Here is a 14,838-nt window from a genome sequence, read left to right on the forward strand (position 1 = left end):
TAAGGGCTGCCCGTACACTTTAATCTTAATATAAATAAAAAATGATGATCATGCCACACCGGATATTTTCCCGAAAAAAATATAATCCAATCAAACAAATCTCGTAAGTACAAATAGTGGCGGCATGGATTTGGTTATTAACAGAAGAAACAAATACTAATCACGTAATTAGGCAGGAAGAGATTGTTATGCCATGAAAACCGTTCGTGAAATCCGCTCATCTCGAACGTTCGTGAGCTAGACCAGCCCCAAAGTATGCTCGAGTGCTTGGTTGACCGATTAGCACTTCACTAACATATTTGCTGTGACTGAAAGGAACTTCACTAATCTATTACTTATCTTTTCGCTTATACTTATACTTATCTGCTAAAATTTAAATTTTTAATTTTAAAATTAGAGTTGATTTTGAGGGTTTTTTCATCGAAGTTTATTTTTCAGTTTTTGCTTTTAGCTCGCTAAGAACACATACATAAAAATTTTATCCATAAATTATTTTTAGTTTGCAAATATGCTGGCCCATAATGTTCCACCCGACGTGATGACTAAAACGTGGACGAATTGTCCTCGGACTAACATACTTCATCTTTCAAAATATAAGGGTCCCGTTCGGGTGCACGATTGTAGTCATTGCAATGCAGCCATACAACTGTTACGCTGACACACATTACTGTGAAAGATAGCTGCACCGCAGCTCAAGGAGTGCAGCAAAACACACCCAAGAAATTTTAGAGGAATGTGACATATACATACTATTAGGATGTGTCTAGATTTATGGTATGTGTTTAAATTCATATTACTAAAATGTGTTTAGATTTATAGTACGTATCATATCTCTTTAAAATTTATTATATTTCAGGATAGAGAGAATATTAGCAACCATCTTCATTTAAGTCTAACAGTCAGACAAAGGAACGAATCCAGCATGGTCCGCGGTTGCGCTTGCGCGTCCCGTGAAGCAACCTGAATTCGCTCGGAAAAAATGGGCGATGACCGAGTTTAGTTCCAAATTTCCTCTTTCAACTTTTAACTTTTCTATCACACTAAAACTTTTCTACACACATAAACTTCGAACTTTTCTATCACATCGTTTCAATTTTAATCAAACCTTTAATTTTAGCGTGAACTAAACACACACGACGTGACTGGACTGGAGTGGCCTGTGGAAACCCATCATCCCCGTGTTGCTGCGTGTCCCACTGATAACGGGACGGTCTTTGTGTTGACCATTTCCCCCGTACTACTCGCTAGCCCTTCGGTTCTTTGACCATTTCCCATGTACTATGGGCTCGCCCATTTGGTCTTGTGTTGCTTTGCGAAGTTGCAGTGACAAATGGAACCCACAGTGATAAAGTTCCACGGGTTTATTTCCAAACAAGTTTTACTACTCGGCTAATAATGACCTGACGACGCGTAATTTAAAAAACAGAAAATAATTTGAAATATACAATTCCTATGTCCTAAAATATGGCCTTTTAAAACTTTTACACGATTTTCGAGATACTACTTTGATGAACCATCCTTGTGTAAGGATAAGGATAAAGATACTTTTTACCTGATCAATCTTTTTTATATTTTTTTTGTTATTAATAGTTAATTTTAAAATGTCTAATTTAGCACTATCTAAAAATATAGTTACATTTTGTGATAGTGGGGGTATGATTTATCATTTATGTACTTTTATTCTTACCTAAATGAGAATTAAAAAGAAAGACAAAAAAAATCCTTTAAATCAACTTCTAAAACTATGCCGGTTATTACTAGCTCACGACGTACCGGATGCGACACGTTTAGGCAAGTACTCATCGATTTCATGACTAATAGGAGTACTCCGCGTGGTAAAATTTATGAAAAGTTTATCAAAGATCCGTCGCTGCATCCCCACATAGAAAAATGTGCCACTAGTTTGACTCGTCACCGTTGACCCAACTTGTCTCCAGCTAAACCAGCGGAGGACAGCAGCCAACAACCACTTAATTACAAGGCCTCGCCGGAGACGGAGACGGAGACCAATCCGCCCCCGACCTCGCCGATGGCGGAAACTCCACGCCGAATCCGCCGCGGCGGCGCCGGGCTCTCGCTCGTCGTCGTCGCCCTCCTCCTCGCCGTCGCGGCGAGGGCGCAGCAGGAGTACGAGGCGAACCAGCAGAACGCCTGCTACGCCACCAACGCGAGCTCCACCCTCGGCTACACCTGCAACGCCACCTCCGCCTCCGCCGCCGCCGCGGCGCCCTGCGACGCGTACCTGGTGTTCCGCTCCTCCCCGCCCCTCTACGCCTCCGCTGTCTCCATCTCCTACCTCCTCAACGTCGCCGCCGCCGCCGTCGCCGACTCCAACGCCGTCGACCCGGTCGCCCCCGTCGCCGCCGACCGCCTCGTGCTCGCGCCCGTGCCGTGCGGCTGCTCCCCGGGCGGCTACTACCAGCACAACGCCTCCCACACCATCCGCGACACCGGCGTCGAGACCTACTTCATCATCGCCAACCTCACCTACCAGGGCCTCTCGACGTGCCAGGCTCTCATCGCGCAGAATCCCCTCCACGACAGCCGCGGCCTCGTCGCCGGCGACAACCTCACCGTCCCGCTCCGCTGCGCCTGCCCCTCGCCGCCGCAGGCCGCCGCGGGCGTCAAGCACATGGTCACCTACCTCGTCACCTGGGGCGACACCGTCTCCGCCATCGCCGCGCGGTTCCGCGTCGACGCGCAGGAGGTGCTCGACGCCAACACGCTCACCGAGAGCTCCATCATATACCCCTTCACCACGCTGCTGGTCCCGCTCAAGAACGCGCCCACGCCGGACATGCTCGCGCCGCCGGCCCAGGCGCCGCCGCCCCCCGCGCCCGCGCCGCCGCGGGCGCAGCCGCCGCCTGGTGGGTCGGGCAGCGGGAAGGGAGTCGCCGTTGGGGTAGGCGTCGGTTGCGGCGTTCTTGCGTTGGCGGGTGTCTTTGGCTTGCTGTTCTTCTGTCTCCGGCGGCGACGCGGCGTTGGGGAAGAAAGTGTTCGTCCGGGGAAGGTGGTCGGCGACGTGTCCTCTTCGGCGGAGTACGGCGCCCTGGCATCGGGGAAGCAGACGACGACGGCAACCTCGATGTCGTCGCTGTCCGCGGCGAGGTCGCTGATGGCGAGCGAAGTGCGCGAGGCGTTGGAGTCGCTAACGGTGTACAAGTACTCGGAGCTGGAGAAGGCCACGGCGGGGTTCTCGGAGGAGCGGAGGGTGCCCGGCACCGCCGTGTACCGCGGCGTGTTCAACGGCGATGCGGCGGCGGTGAAGCGTGTTTCCGGCGACGTGAGCGGCGAGGTCGGCATCCTGAAGCGCGTGAACCACTGCAGCCTGATCCGCCTCTCCGGCCTCTGCGTCCACCGCGGCGACACCTACCTCGTCTTCGAGTACGCCGAGAACGGCGCGCTCAGCGACTGGCTCCACGGCGGCGACGCCGCCACCGGCGTCCTGGGGTGGAGGCAGCGCGTGCAGGTGGCGTTCGACGTCGCCGACGGGCTCAACTACCTCCACCACTACACCAACCCGCCATGTGTGCACAAGAACATCAAGAGCAGCAACATCCTCCTCGACGCCGACCTCCACGGCAAGATGTCCAGCTTCGGGCTAGCCCGCGCGCTCCCCGCGGGCGACGGCGCCGCCGCCGCCGCCGCGCAGCTGACGCGCCACGTCGTGGGCACCCAGGGCTACCTCTCCCCGGAGTACCTCGAGCACGGCCTCATCACGCCCAAGCTCGACGTGTTCGCCTTCGGCGTCGTCCTCCTCGAGCTCCTCTCCGGCAAGGAGGCGGCGTCCTCCGGCGACGGCGAGAACGGCGAGGCGCTGCTGCTGTGGGAGTCCGCGGCGGAGGCGCTCGTCGACGGCGGCGGCGAGGACGCGGGGAGCAACGTGCGCGCGTTCATGGACCCGCGGCTTGGCGGCGACTACCCGCTCGACCTGGCCATGGCCGTGGCGTCGCTGGCGGCGCGGTGCGTGGCGAGGCAGCCCGCCGCGCGGCCGGCCATGGACGAGGTGTTCGTCTCGCTCGCGGCGGTGTACGGCTCCACGGTGGACTGGAACCCCTCGGATCACGGCAACTCCGGGTCGTCGCTGATTGGGAGGTAGCAAAACGAACCAAATCGGTGGCAAATTCGATTCAAATCGATGCGAAAAGATCGGAATTTTTCAAATTGAGTTTTGAATTTGTAGCTGAAAATAGTATTTGTGTTGCAATTGATGGTGCGAATAAAAACTGTCCTCGAGCAGCAGCGACAACTTGACATGCTTGACTGAGAAGGAGTACGATCGAATTGTATAAGTTTTGAGTCATTATAGGTGGTTTTGACTGATTCTGTATAAGTTTTCGCAAATTTGGGGACAAATATGATTGCCTATACCATCGAATTGCTCATCCCTGTTCTCTAGAGATGGGCCAGTGCGTGGGCTTTTATACCAAACAAGGCTTACAATTTACAAGCCGACCTACTACTCCGTCTAAAAACAAATCCTATCTACGAACCTGCACACGCCCTATCTACGAACCTGCATACGCATATATCCAGATCTGTAGTTAGGATTAGATTATTTTTGAGACTAGTACTAGTACTTCTTTGATTCTTTCGTTTGAATTTACGGAATGGATTCAAATCTCTTGAGGGAATTTTCACTCGTGTATATTTTGTTTTTTTAAAAGTTTAATATAAATACTTATACAAATATTTTAAAAAATGATAATGTATAGTATAGTGACTATGCATTGGGAAAAAAGAGAAAGACAAATCTAGATATGAATAGTACCATTATTGTTCATCTGCTGAATTTGATTCCTTTATACCTCAGCGTGTGGGTTGAATTTGTTTTTTTTTTAATATCTCCGTGATGTTGTATAATCGAAAGCAATGCATTTTAAGATAGCACAATCAGGGGAAAAGAACACTTGATAGGGTGATTTAGCGGGTTAGACTAAATGATTCCCCCACCAAGATTCAGCTAACTAACTCTGGTTATTGTTGATTGAACCACATGCTTACTTAGCTTAATCTCTTCCCAAATAATACTCCCGAGATGGGCCGGGATATGGGTTTCATCAAACTACAAGGCCTTACAAAGTTTGTTCCAAACCGCTTCCGTTTACATTTGCGTTGCAATGTTGACTTTCGTCATTTTAACGTTGAGCCTTAATAGTCCTTAAATGGTTAGACTACTATAGGAGAAACTTTCACGGTTAAGGGTGTGTTTTCAGCTAAGCTTTTCTAACTTCTAATCTACTACTCCGTACTATTTTTCACGCACATGCGCCTTCCTAAACTGAAAAACTCTACTTCTTTTAATAAAAATAAAAATATAGAGGAAAATTGCTTTGAAAAATCATATTAATTCATTGTTTAACTTTTTTAGCTAATAATTAATTAATTATGTGCTAATGAGTTATCATGTTTTGTTGTTTTATGTGCGCAGGAGAAAGGTTTGAACAAGCCTATGATGCAAGCCAAGTATGGAACAAGCCTAAGATGCAACATGCTTGATAATATATCATCATTTTGAGGACTTATGATCCCCTAAAAATCATGAGTGATTCGAGATGAATCGTACTTCAGTGTCAAGTATATGCAAACGGAGAGAGGATTTCCTTTGAGCTAAGGAATTCATTCATCTTTGGGTCTGTTTAGTTCACGTCAAAATTAGAAGTTTGGTTGAAATTGAAACGATGTGATGGAAAAGTTAAAAATTTATGTGTGTAGTAAAGTTTTAATGTGATAGAAAAATTGAAAGTTTAAAGAAAAAGTTTGGAACTAAACAAGGCCTAGTTTACTTCAAAATTCGTCCTGTTTCTTCCTCTCTTTTTTTTTTGTTTGTGAGTACAACCAAACTTGAGGATGATATACTGGTTCATTCTACTTTGCGCAAAACAAGAAACGGATTCCTACTACTACTTCCTACTGCCTCACTACTATGCCTCCTCTTCTACTAAGCTCAACGCCCTCTTCAGCGGAGACCTCGCCGCCGCCGCCGCCGCCGGCGCGGCGCCTCTCGCCGGACTCAGGAACACGGCGAACACGCCGAGCGTCTGCTCGTTCAGCTTCTCGTTGAACACGCCGTCGACGTCGCCGTCGCCGTCGTCTCTGCTTTGCGCTTGCGCCGGCATGACGTGCACCTTCTTCTTCTGCTTCTTGCCGCCGCCTTGCCGGTGTCGCCGCCGCCGCTGTGGCCTCTCGCCGACGAGCGCCAGGCTCGCGCGGACGGCGAGCCTGCCCATGTCGGCGCTGGACAGCGGCCGGCCGAGCATCGCCCTGGGCAGCACGAAGTAGAGCTCCCCCGGCCGGAGCGGCTCGCCGGGGGACAGCGCCGGCGGGCGGTCGTCGAAGTAGAGCGCGTCGGAGTTGCACACGAAGAAGGACGCCGCGTCGTCGCCGCCGCCGAGCACGTCGGAGACCACCGCGACGCAGGGAGAGGCCGGCAGCTCCCTCAGCGAGCCGTCGGCCGCGATCACCCTCGCCGGCGGCGGCGGCGGCGCCGGAGCTTCCGACTCGACGACGATGTCACTCTCCGGCCGGTAGATGCACGAAAGCTTCGATCCCATTGAAATTTTCGTGTGCTTTTGTGTGTGTTTTTGATGAGATTAAGGAGAGTTGAGTCTGAATTTTTTATTTTGCAGGTGGATTAAGGATGAAGAAGATGTATTTATAGAGTGGCAAAAGCAAAGGGTTGGACCGGGTGTCTTTCCATTATTCAAAACAAAATAGATGATGCATAATTAATTAATTAAGGATTTGCCGGGACTGATAGGGCACTGATGAATTTTCATTGAGGATATTTTTTTCTTTATTAATTGACACATCTGGATTAAAAAACCTTATTGTAGCTAAATCACTTTTTCTAGTAAGAATTGGTGTGGCTAAACCTCTATATGTCTATAGGCGTATAGACATGGTAAATGTGCGTTACCAATTTTTTTATAACTTTAATACTAAATGTGCTAGTTTTGGTTGAGGTCAACCAATTCGTAGTGCCCATATTTTATTTGGTTCATTCTAGAAGTTTATTCACCACAATATTAAATTTGGCTTTATATTGGTCACAATCCAAACATACATTAGATAACTTTACCTTACCAATTCTTTAGTAGTGCCATAGTTTACCCTGATTTTGGCAGTACTAATAATTTCGTAGGGCAGAGAACTAATATGCTGATAGTTTTAATTTTACGCCTTTGAAAGAAAAAAAAAGGAAAGGAGATGACTTAATGCAGAGGAAATAGCCATACCCCATACCTAGGCATTTATTAATTTGGACTCATTAATGACAACCCATGCAATTAGAAAATCATTTTATCTTGAGAAAATAAATTTGATTGTGAATTCATGTCTGTATGACTTCGTCCGTTATGGTTTCATATTATACGTGTTGGTACATTTTTAGTATAAATTTAATAAAATGAAGGATTTACAGCAGCCTCTGTCTCTTTAAACATAGTTTAGAAATCATACTTATGTCCATAGGCGTGTGGCCTATTTACGTTATAATGTGTGTGCATGTGCATTCGTCTTCCCTGAAATCAAAGGGAAAAAAACAAGAAGAAAATCCTGTATCTTATAACACCTTTTGCATTGTCTAACATTTGGATTCATTTCAACAATGGGTCACTTCTCATTTCACACCCCGTTGGTTGTTGGGCAACTTGGGCAAAGTGACTTAGAGCATGCTAATTCCATTTCCATACCAACAGTGCTTAACTACTACTCCCATGGCTTATCTAATCAACTTGTATCTGATCAACTTGTATAATCAACTTTGTGTAAAATCATGCTTTTCAATTCAAGAAGCAAGACTATCACGTTTGCTTCGACAGGTAAGTCGACGGATCACGCGTACGTATCCATGATGTGTGCATACAGATTAATCTTCTAATCTTTCGTGTGTATACAGATTTTCAGACAGCATCAGTCCTAACTGAAATTTTTAAAGAACTTTTGCTAATTGATGCAGGCATGTCTTCACAAGTTTTGGTCAGTCTGATGGTCCTACTCTTTGTACCTGAGAACACTTGATTTTAGAGTATCTCTCATCTTAATTATGAACAAGCTACATCTTAATCTAGATTAATTAACTACATGACACACTGACCAATTGGCTAAGAGCAAGTTCAATAGTATAGCTAACTACTAGCTCCAATTCATCTAGAGCCAATCTAATAGCTCATTTATATAATAGTTACATACCACACTATTAATATATAGTCCCACCTGTCATAGACATACTGCGACTTGGAGTCCGTGCTACAGCTAGCTACAAATCTGTAGCCCGCTACTTTTCTCTCTCCTGATTTATCTCCTTAAAATATATTTGCAGCTGGCTCTAATTACGAGTCTCTGATTGCAGGTACACAAGCGCGTATGCTTGTTTATTCCCACACTTGATGCTGAATTTTTCCAGTATTCTCCCGAGTCAGTGGTAAGTCTATCTCCTTTTCTCTTTATCCTTTCCTCTTCCTTTAATCATTTTCCCCTTATTCATGAAACTTTATAACTTATCATTTCTTTCAATGAAATGACTATTAGATAGGCTCTACCTTCTTATATTAAAAAAAATGTCAGTGGTCAGTCATGCAACCATTTCCTATTTCAGAGTGTTGGGTGCAGAAAAATGCTGATAAGTTGAGAAGATCACCAACCAAACACCACCAATCCAAGCTTTCATACTCTCCTTTTGTCCGTCTCTCTATTTTCACTCATTTGCTACCTGCTTAGTTTTAATCATGCAATCTACAGAGGACAAAAGAGGAGACAAACTGAATTAGTTAAGGTTCAGAAGCTGATCAGTGCCACTATTTTTCTCCACAGGATCATCCATGTCGTCGACCTACCTCGATGCACATTTGGAATTAGGACACATAATTGCAGCTGGTAGTTGTCATAATCAATCAAGAAATTGCTTAACACAGAAGATTAAAGTAGGTGTATAGCCATTAGTTAGCCACATGAGGCAGGCCGAGATGAAGCCTTCATCAGTGCAAAGCTCTGATCTAATCATTGACGCCATCAGTCTTTCAGTCGTCGCATGCATGCATCGTTAGTCATCAAGTAAAGCAAGGATTTCATACAATAATCACCAAAACAGTTGATTGCAACACGATCTGGGGGCATAGCTAACTGACGAACTTTGACTGATCAGTGGATAAAACGGCCACTGATTGCCAAATTAATTCGTCATTTGTTAATGCTTTCACTGACCATGACTTCTTCCTATCTGCTTCTAATTTTGACGTTTCTGGCATCATCTCAATTAGCATCGCTCCTTGGAGATCAGTACAATAAATTAATCTTTTTGTGTTGATTACCGTACTTAGGGGTCGTTAATTACTACCCGAGATTGGCACTTCCCTTAGCAAGACCAGAGTGGCTTGAAATTTCCAAGAAACTCTCTTTCTGGTGAATATTTTGACCGATTCTTTTACTTATCTCGTCGGGAAATAGAGAGCACCGATGCATACGGCATCTGAAAAGGAGTAGAATATAATCTTCTAGTGCATTTTTCTTCCCTGGAGAATGTAAAAAATGCAAGGATAATAAAATTAAAAGGGAGTTGAGACCAAACTGTCCTTATCAAACTGATGGACCTATCGTTATACTGGAGATTCTCATGAGGTGGTAACCTGGTAAAATACTGTGTTATTTTCACCCACATCTGCAAAAACGTATTCTAACACTTGCGCAAAGAGACAGAAGCTAATGTCAAATTCATGACCTCGCTAAATTCCTATTAATAGCATAACCGGGTGTGCTTAATATTATGTGTACCTGGATTTAAATCTTGATGGTTGGAGTATCTACTACATTTGATAATATTTAAGGTCATTATTTACTGCATGATCATAGTATCATATTATGCAGTAAATCATGAAAATTGTGTGTGTAAATGACTAAATTGCAAAATTATTGCAAAAAGAAAATAAAAACCTGTTCAATTTGCCCATTGTAAATGAGTCCGAGCCAGTTAATTTATAACTGCAACATGAGTAAATTGCTTACATTTTTCCTAGTACCTTAGGCTATATTTGGTTTAGGATTTTAAGGGCTGGATTGGAGGATTTTTTTTTCGAACGCGCAAAATAGTTATACATCAATATGTTAGAATAAAAAGAGTTTTTGTTACACAACGCAATTGGCCACACAGGCCTATGTTGGGGGTGAAGAAAGAAAAAAACCAAAAGGTAAAAGGAAAGGAAAAAACTATTGCGAAACAAAGGCTACTCCAAACAAACGAGAGGTAGGACGGAGCCACACTACACTCCTAGCAAACCCTCAAAAGCTGTAATGCCTGCGGAAAACCACAGACAACCTTCCGAGTGGATAGACTCTATAAACACAGAAACCGAGGAAAGGGCCGAGTCGAAAACCCTAGAGTTTCGTTACTTCCACAGCTGCCAAGAGATCAGTAGGACTAGGGAGTCGAAGCATGCGCGAAGATGCTTAGGTAAGCAAGTCCTACCAGACGACCACCAGTCCTTAAGCAAATTGCCACCGGAGAGGAGGGCAGTCCAGCCCTCAGGTGACAAAACATGGTGTTAGGTCTGTCAAGGGAACACACAGTCGAGGAGAATGTGGTTCGCCGTCTCAAACTCCTGAGCGCAAAAGGGACAGACATAGTGGCTATCAATACCACGCTTTTGAAAAAGATCAGCTGTCCAGCAACGCTGCTGATATGCAAACCGAAGAAAGAATTTGCATTTGGCATGGCCTTTCGCGTGCCAGAGCAGGTTGGCACAGGCAAATGAGTGCTAGCCAAAGAAGAATGCCTGTTATGCTGAGCGCGCCAAGTAACACTGATCACTCGTCCAACACCAAACGAAACGATCCTCAACGCCCGATAAGAGCTAGGTAGGAAGCACCGCATCCCAAACTAGAAGCAACTGAGAGATGACCGTAGGTGTTAATATGCATAGGATTGGAGGATTAATATGCTAAGCATGTCAGTAGGTGTTAATTACCCTGTTTAATCCCCTTTTTGCAGTGGAATTGAAGTTTGAGTTTCTTATTGGGTAGACTGAAAAGTTAGTAGCAGCATTTCGATCGTCAGTGTTTTACTGATTGCACGATTATTGCAGTGCGTCAGGAGATTGAAAGTTTCCATTAACTGCAATCTATAGCAGCTGGGAAATGTACATAAAAATACAAAATCAACTTTTATATATTCTTGTAGGTTTGTATGATTGTATCTACAGATTGAAGTAGTATTTACAAGGGGTGATCATGCATGGATCTCTTCTCCCCGGGTATTTTTTTCCCTTCTAAATCTAGTCTAGTATTGAACAAATTAATTAAAGCTTTAAACTTGTGTTAAGCTCTAAGCTTCTGAAAAAAAATACGAAAAAATTGTTTCCCCTAAAAAGAAGGGGGACAAAAAGCTGAATCTTCATCTATCTTCACTCGGCGTCCTCTTGGATGATGCTCAGCACGCGCTTCAGCCGCGAACGCGCCGCCGCGGCGAGCTTCTCGCCGCCGCTCTTCGGCGGGCTCCACGACGCCGGGAACTCACCCAGCGTCCGCTCGTTGAGCTTCTCGTGGAGCAGGACGTCGCCGCCGTCGAGCCGCTCGTCCCGCAGCGGCGTGACGCGCACCGTCTTCCTCTTCCTGTCGCCGCCGCCGCGGCGAACCCCTCGGCGTCGCGGCGCCTTGGCGGCCGCGGCCGCGAGCGCGGCGCTCGCGCGCACCGCCAGCGCGGCCATGTCGGCGGTGGATAGCGGCTGCCCGAGCATCGCCGCCGGGAGAACGAAGTAAATCTGCCCCGGCCGGAGCGCCTCCCCCGGCGCCAGCGCCGGCGGCTGCTCGTTGAAGTAGAGCGCGTCGGAGTTGCACACGAAGAAGGACCGGCCCTCGCCCTCGCCGCGGAGCACGTCGGCGACGGCGGAAGAGACGGCCAGCTCCTTGAGTGAGCCGTCGGCGGTGATGACCCTGGCCGGCGCCGGCGCCGGCTGGTGCGACGACGAGCGTCGCCGGCAGCTGATGCAGGAAAGCTTCAATCCCATGAAATCTTGGCGAAAATGTTGGAATTTTCTATTGCTGGTTTGGAGGTTGGATGCGTAGACTGAAAATGGATGGTGTATATATAGAGTGCGAAATGGGGGAAGTGATGAGTTTGTTTCGTTTAAGCCCCTTTCCTCTTGGGAAATTATATGAACAAAATAAGTTTCTTACTTTTTTTAAAAAAAACATAATTTCTTACTTTTTGCCTTTTTGGTCAAGTATTGTGGTTAGTAGACTGAATGATGCAGATGTAAGTAAGGTTATGAGATAACTGAATATAATAAGTTACTCCCTCCGTCCCATAATATAAGGGATTTTGAGTTTTTGTTTGCATTGTTTGACCCCTCGTCTTATTCAAAAAACTTGTGCAAATATAAAAAACGAAAAGTTGTGCTTAAATTACTTTGGATAATAAAGTAAGTCACAAAAAAATAAATAATAATTCCAAAATTTTTTGAATAAGACGAGTGATCAAACAATGCAAGCAAAAACTCAAAATTCTTTATATTATGAGACGAAGGGAGTATGCTACTATCATGAGTGTTGATATGAATAATTCTTAATTACAACTTGGAAACCAGTATAAATTAAATTAAGATATCTGCTATATTTGTCGGATGCTCTAATAGATAGACCCGCTCACGGAACAAGATGAGCTTGTTTGGATTGAAACAATTTTTACCCTAAATAGATAGAACTACTGAATTTGAACTATTATAGATAAAATTTGGTATCAAAACCAAACATGCATTTGACACTATTGAAGTTACCAAAAATTTTAGTAGCAGAAAAAATTAGCATCAACCTAAACTAGCCCAATGATATAGTGATTAGTGATGGATTACTAGTCCATACTCTCTAAAATAACTTTATTTTAACTCTACTTTTTCTCCCAAAATAAATTCACATTTATCTTCTACTTATTATCGATCCACAAATCAGATTACCTTCAATATACTTTACGGCCGGGCACCTTATATACTTGCTTTACCAGTACTACTTTCTTATTAATGATAAGCACTTTGATTCTTTTTAAAATTTTATCTTGTTTAAAACACACAAGAGTAAAAATGTTATCCTGCGATGGAAGGAGTATACTATAGTTATACTCCCTCCGTCCCTAAATGTTTGACGCTGTTGACTGTTTTAAACATGTTTGATCATTTGTCTTATTAAAAAAAAGTAATTATTAATTCTTTTTCTATCATTTGATTCATTGTTAAATATATTTTTATGTATACATATAATTTTACATATTTCATAAAAGTTTTTGAATAAAACAAATGGTCAAATATGTTTAAAAAAATCAACAACGTCAAATATTTAGGTACTGAGGGAGTATATACTTTCATCATCAAAAGATAACGCCGGTAAAGAATAGAAACAAACTATATAGTACTATACACTACCACAGGGCATTGAGATCCTTTGCAGTCGACTGCACCGTGCCTTTATCACTGACGTATGGGCCCGACGACACATCGGACCCACATGTCAGTGACAAAGGCACGGTGCAGTGACGGCAAAGGATGTTGATCCTTCTACAGGGTGGTTCGTCTGCCTGTCACGGTATCATAGCTAGTAATGTGTTCGACCCTGTAGATGCTTGTTGCTAGGCATCCATATGAGGCTGGGTTAGTTTGTTCACTTTTCCAACTTCAGCTTACTCTTTTTCACACATTTTTCAAACCGCTAAATAATTTTTTTTAAAAAATATATATACGAAAGTTGCTTTAAAAACCATATTAATCTATTTTTAAAAATAAAATAGATAATACTCCGTATTTAATTAATCATATACGTGAGTTACGTTGTTTTGCAAGTGAGAGATTAGTTCCCAACTGCGTTGTTGTACTGTGTAATTTATTTTTTTTAAAAAAAAGAACTGAGCACTAGTCCTACGGAACTGCCCAACTGGTTCTACTCCAGAAGCAATTGAGAAAAAGCACATCCGGTCCAGTCCAGCACCAGCAGGCAAAAAAAAAAAATGTCACTTGTGAAGGGACCAGTAGGCAAAAAAAAAAAAAGGGGATACAGGTCAACAGAAACCGCCACCGATCGAGTGGCGTCAGGTGTGAGCGCTGACGGACGATTCCGCGGGGCAACAAACCTGAAGACGGCAGCGCCCAGCAGCAGCGGCCACACGCTCCCCTCCCACAGAATGCGAATCCGAACCCAGTGGTGTGTGGGGGGATTCGGCACGGCGCGCGAGGCCCACCTGTCAGTTGTTCGCCGCCTCCCTACTGGGGCCCACCTGTCAGCGACGCGATCCTCTCTGCCTTCCCGTCCGTACAGCGCGTGCGCTCGCTACTTCGTTGTTCGTTCCTGCCTGCCTCGTCCGTTCAAAATTAGATGTTCAAACTTGGGACGAAATTAGATGTTCAAAATTGGGTACTTTCTCCACTGACCCCATATATGTACGTCCTTGTTATATTTTGGAATGAATGAGTAATAACTGTTTTTTTTCTAAGAGCAAGCTAGCTATTACTACTAGTAGTTAGTATTTAATTTGAGTATTAGAAGTATGGTAGTTCTGCTTTTGTTTCACAATCTTAATTGCTCAAGGGAATTAGATATTTTGGGTAGTTGTACCTCCTTAAAATATTTCATAATAGGACACTGTATATGTTCTGAAGGATTGGCAATCTATCAATTCCACATCTCAATAGATCATTATCAAGAGGTTCAGATTTTTCAACATACGTAAGAGGAACAGACATTCTTTGAACTTGCTTGTTGTCACTTAAGGGTGTTCCAACTTTACCGTGAAACTAATTCTTCCAAACCCTTCAATATAATCCGAATCATGTTCGTGGAGAAAAGAACTATCGAAACTAAGCT

At 44.7% G+C, this 14,838-nt stretch overlaps 3 protein-coding genes across 3 annotated transcripts; 1 reads left to right on the forward strand and 2 right to left on the reverse strand.

Annotated features, from left to right (window-relative positions):
• Nucleotides 1-2,001: 2,001 nt before the first annotated feature.
• LOC9268762 (protein LYK5) lies at nt 2,002-4,263 on the forward strand. Its single transcript, XM_015767583.3, has one exon. The coding sequence runs from the start codon at nt 2,030-2,032 to the stop codon at nt 4,097-4,099; it is 2,070 nt and encodes a 689-aa protein (XP_015623069.1). The 5' UTR covers nt 2,002-2,029; the 3' UTR covers nt 4,100-4,263.
• A 1,518-nt stretch (nt 4,264-5,781) lies between these two features.
• On the reverse strand, nt 5,782-6,647 carry LOC4328589 (uncharacterized). Its single transcript, XM_015769512.3, has one exon. The coding sequence runs from the start codon at nt 6,552-6,554 to the stop codon at nt 5,925-5,927; it is 630 nt and encodes a 209-aa protein (XP_015624998.1). The 5' UTR covers nt 6,555-6,647; the 3' UTR covers nt 5,782-5,924.
• A 4,490-nt stretch (nt 6,648-11,137) lies between these two features.
• LOC4328590 (uncharacterized) lies at nt 11,138-12,069 on the reverse strand. Its single transcript, XM_015769397.3, has one exon. It carries the CDS (start codon nt 11,997-11,999, stop codon nt 11,397-11,399), a length of 603 nt encoding a protein of 200 aa, XP_015624883.1. The 5' UTR covers nt 12,000-12,069; the 3' UTR covers nt 11,138-11,396.
• Nucleotides 12,070-14,838: the final 2,769 nt, after the last annotated feature.

The sequence above is a fragment of the Oryza sativa genome, chromosome 2 (genome assembly GCF_034140825.1).
Source record: "Oryza sativa Japonica Group chromosome 2, ASM3414082v1".
In the NCBI taxonomy this organism is placed as follows: Eukaryota; Viridiplantae; Streptophyta; class Magnoliopsida; order Poales; family Poaceae; genus Oryza; species Oryza sativa.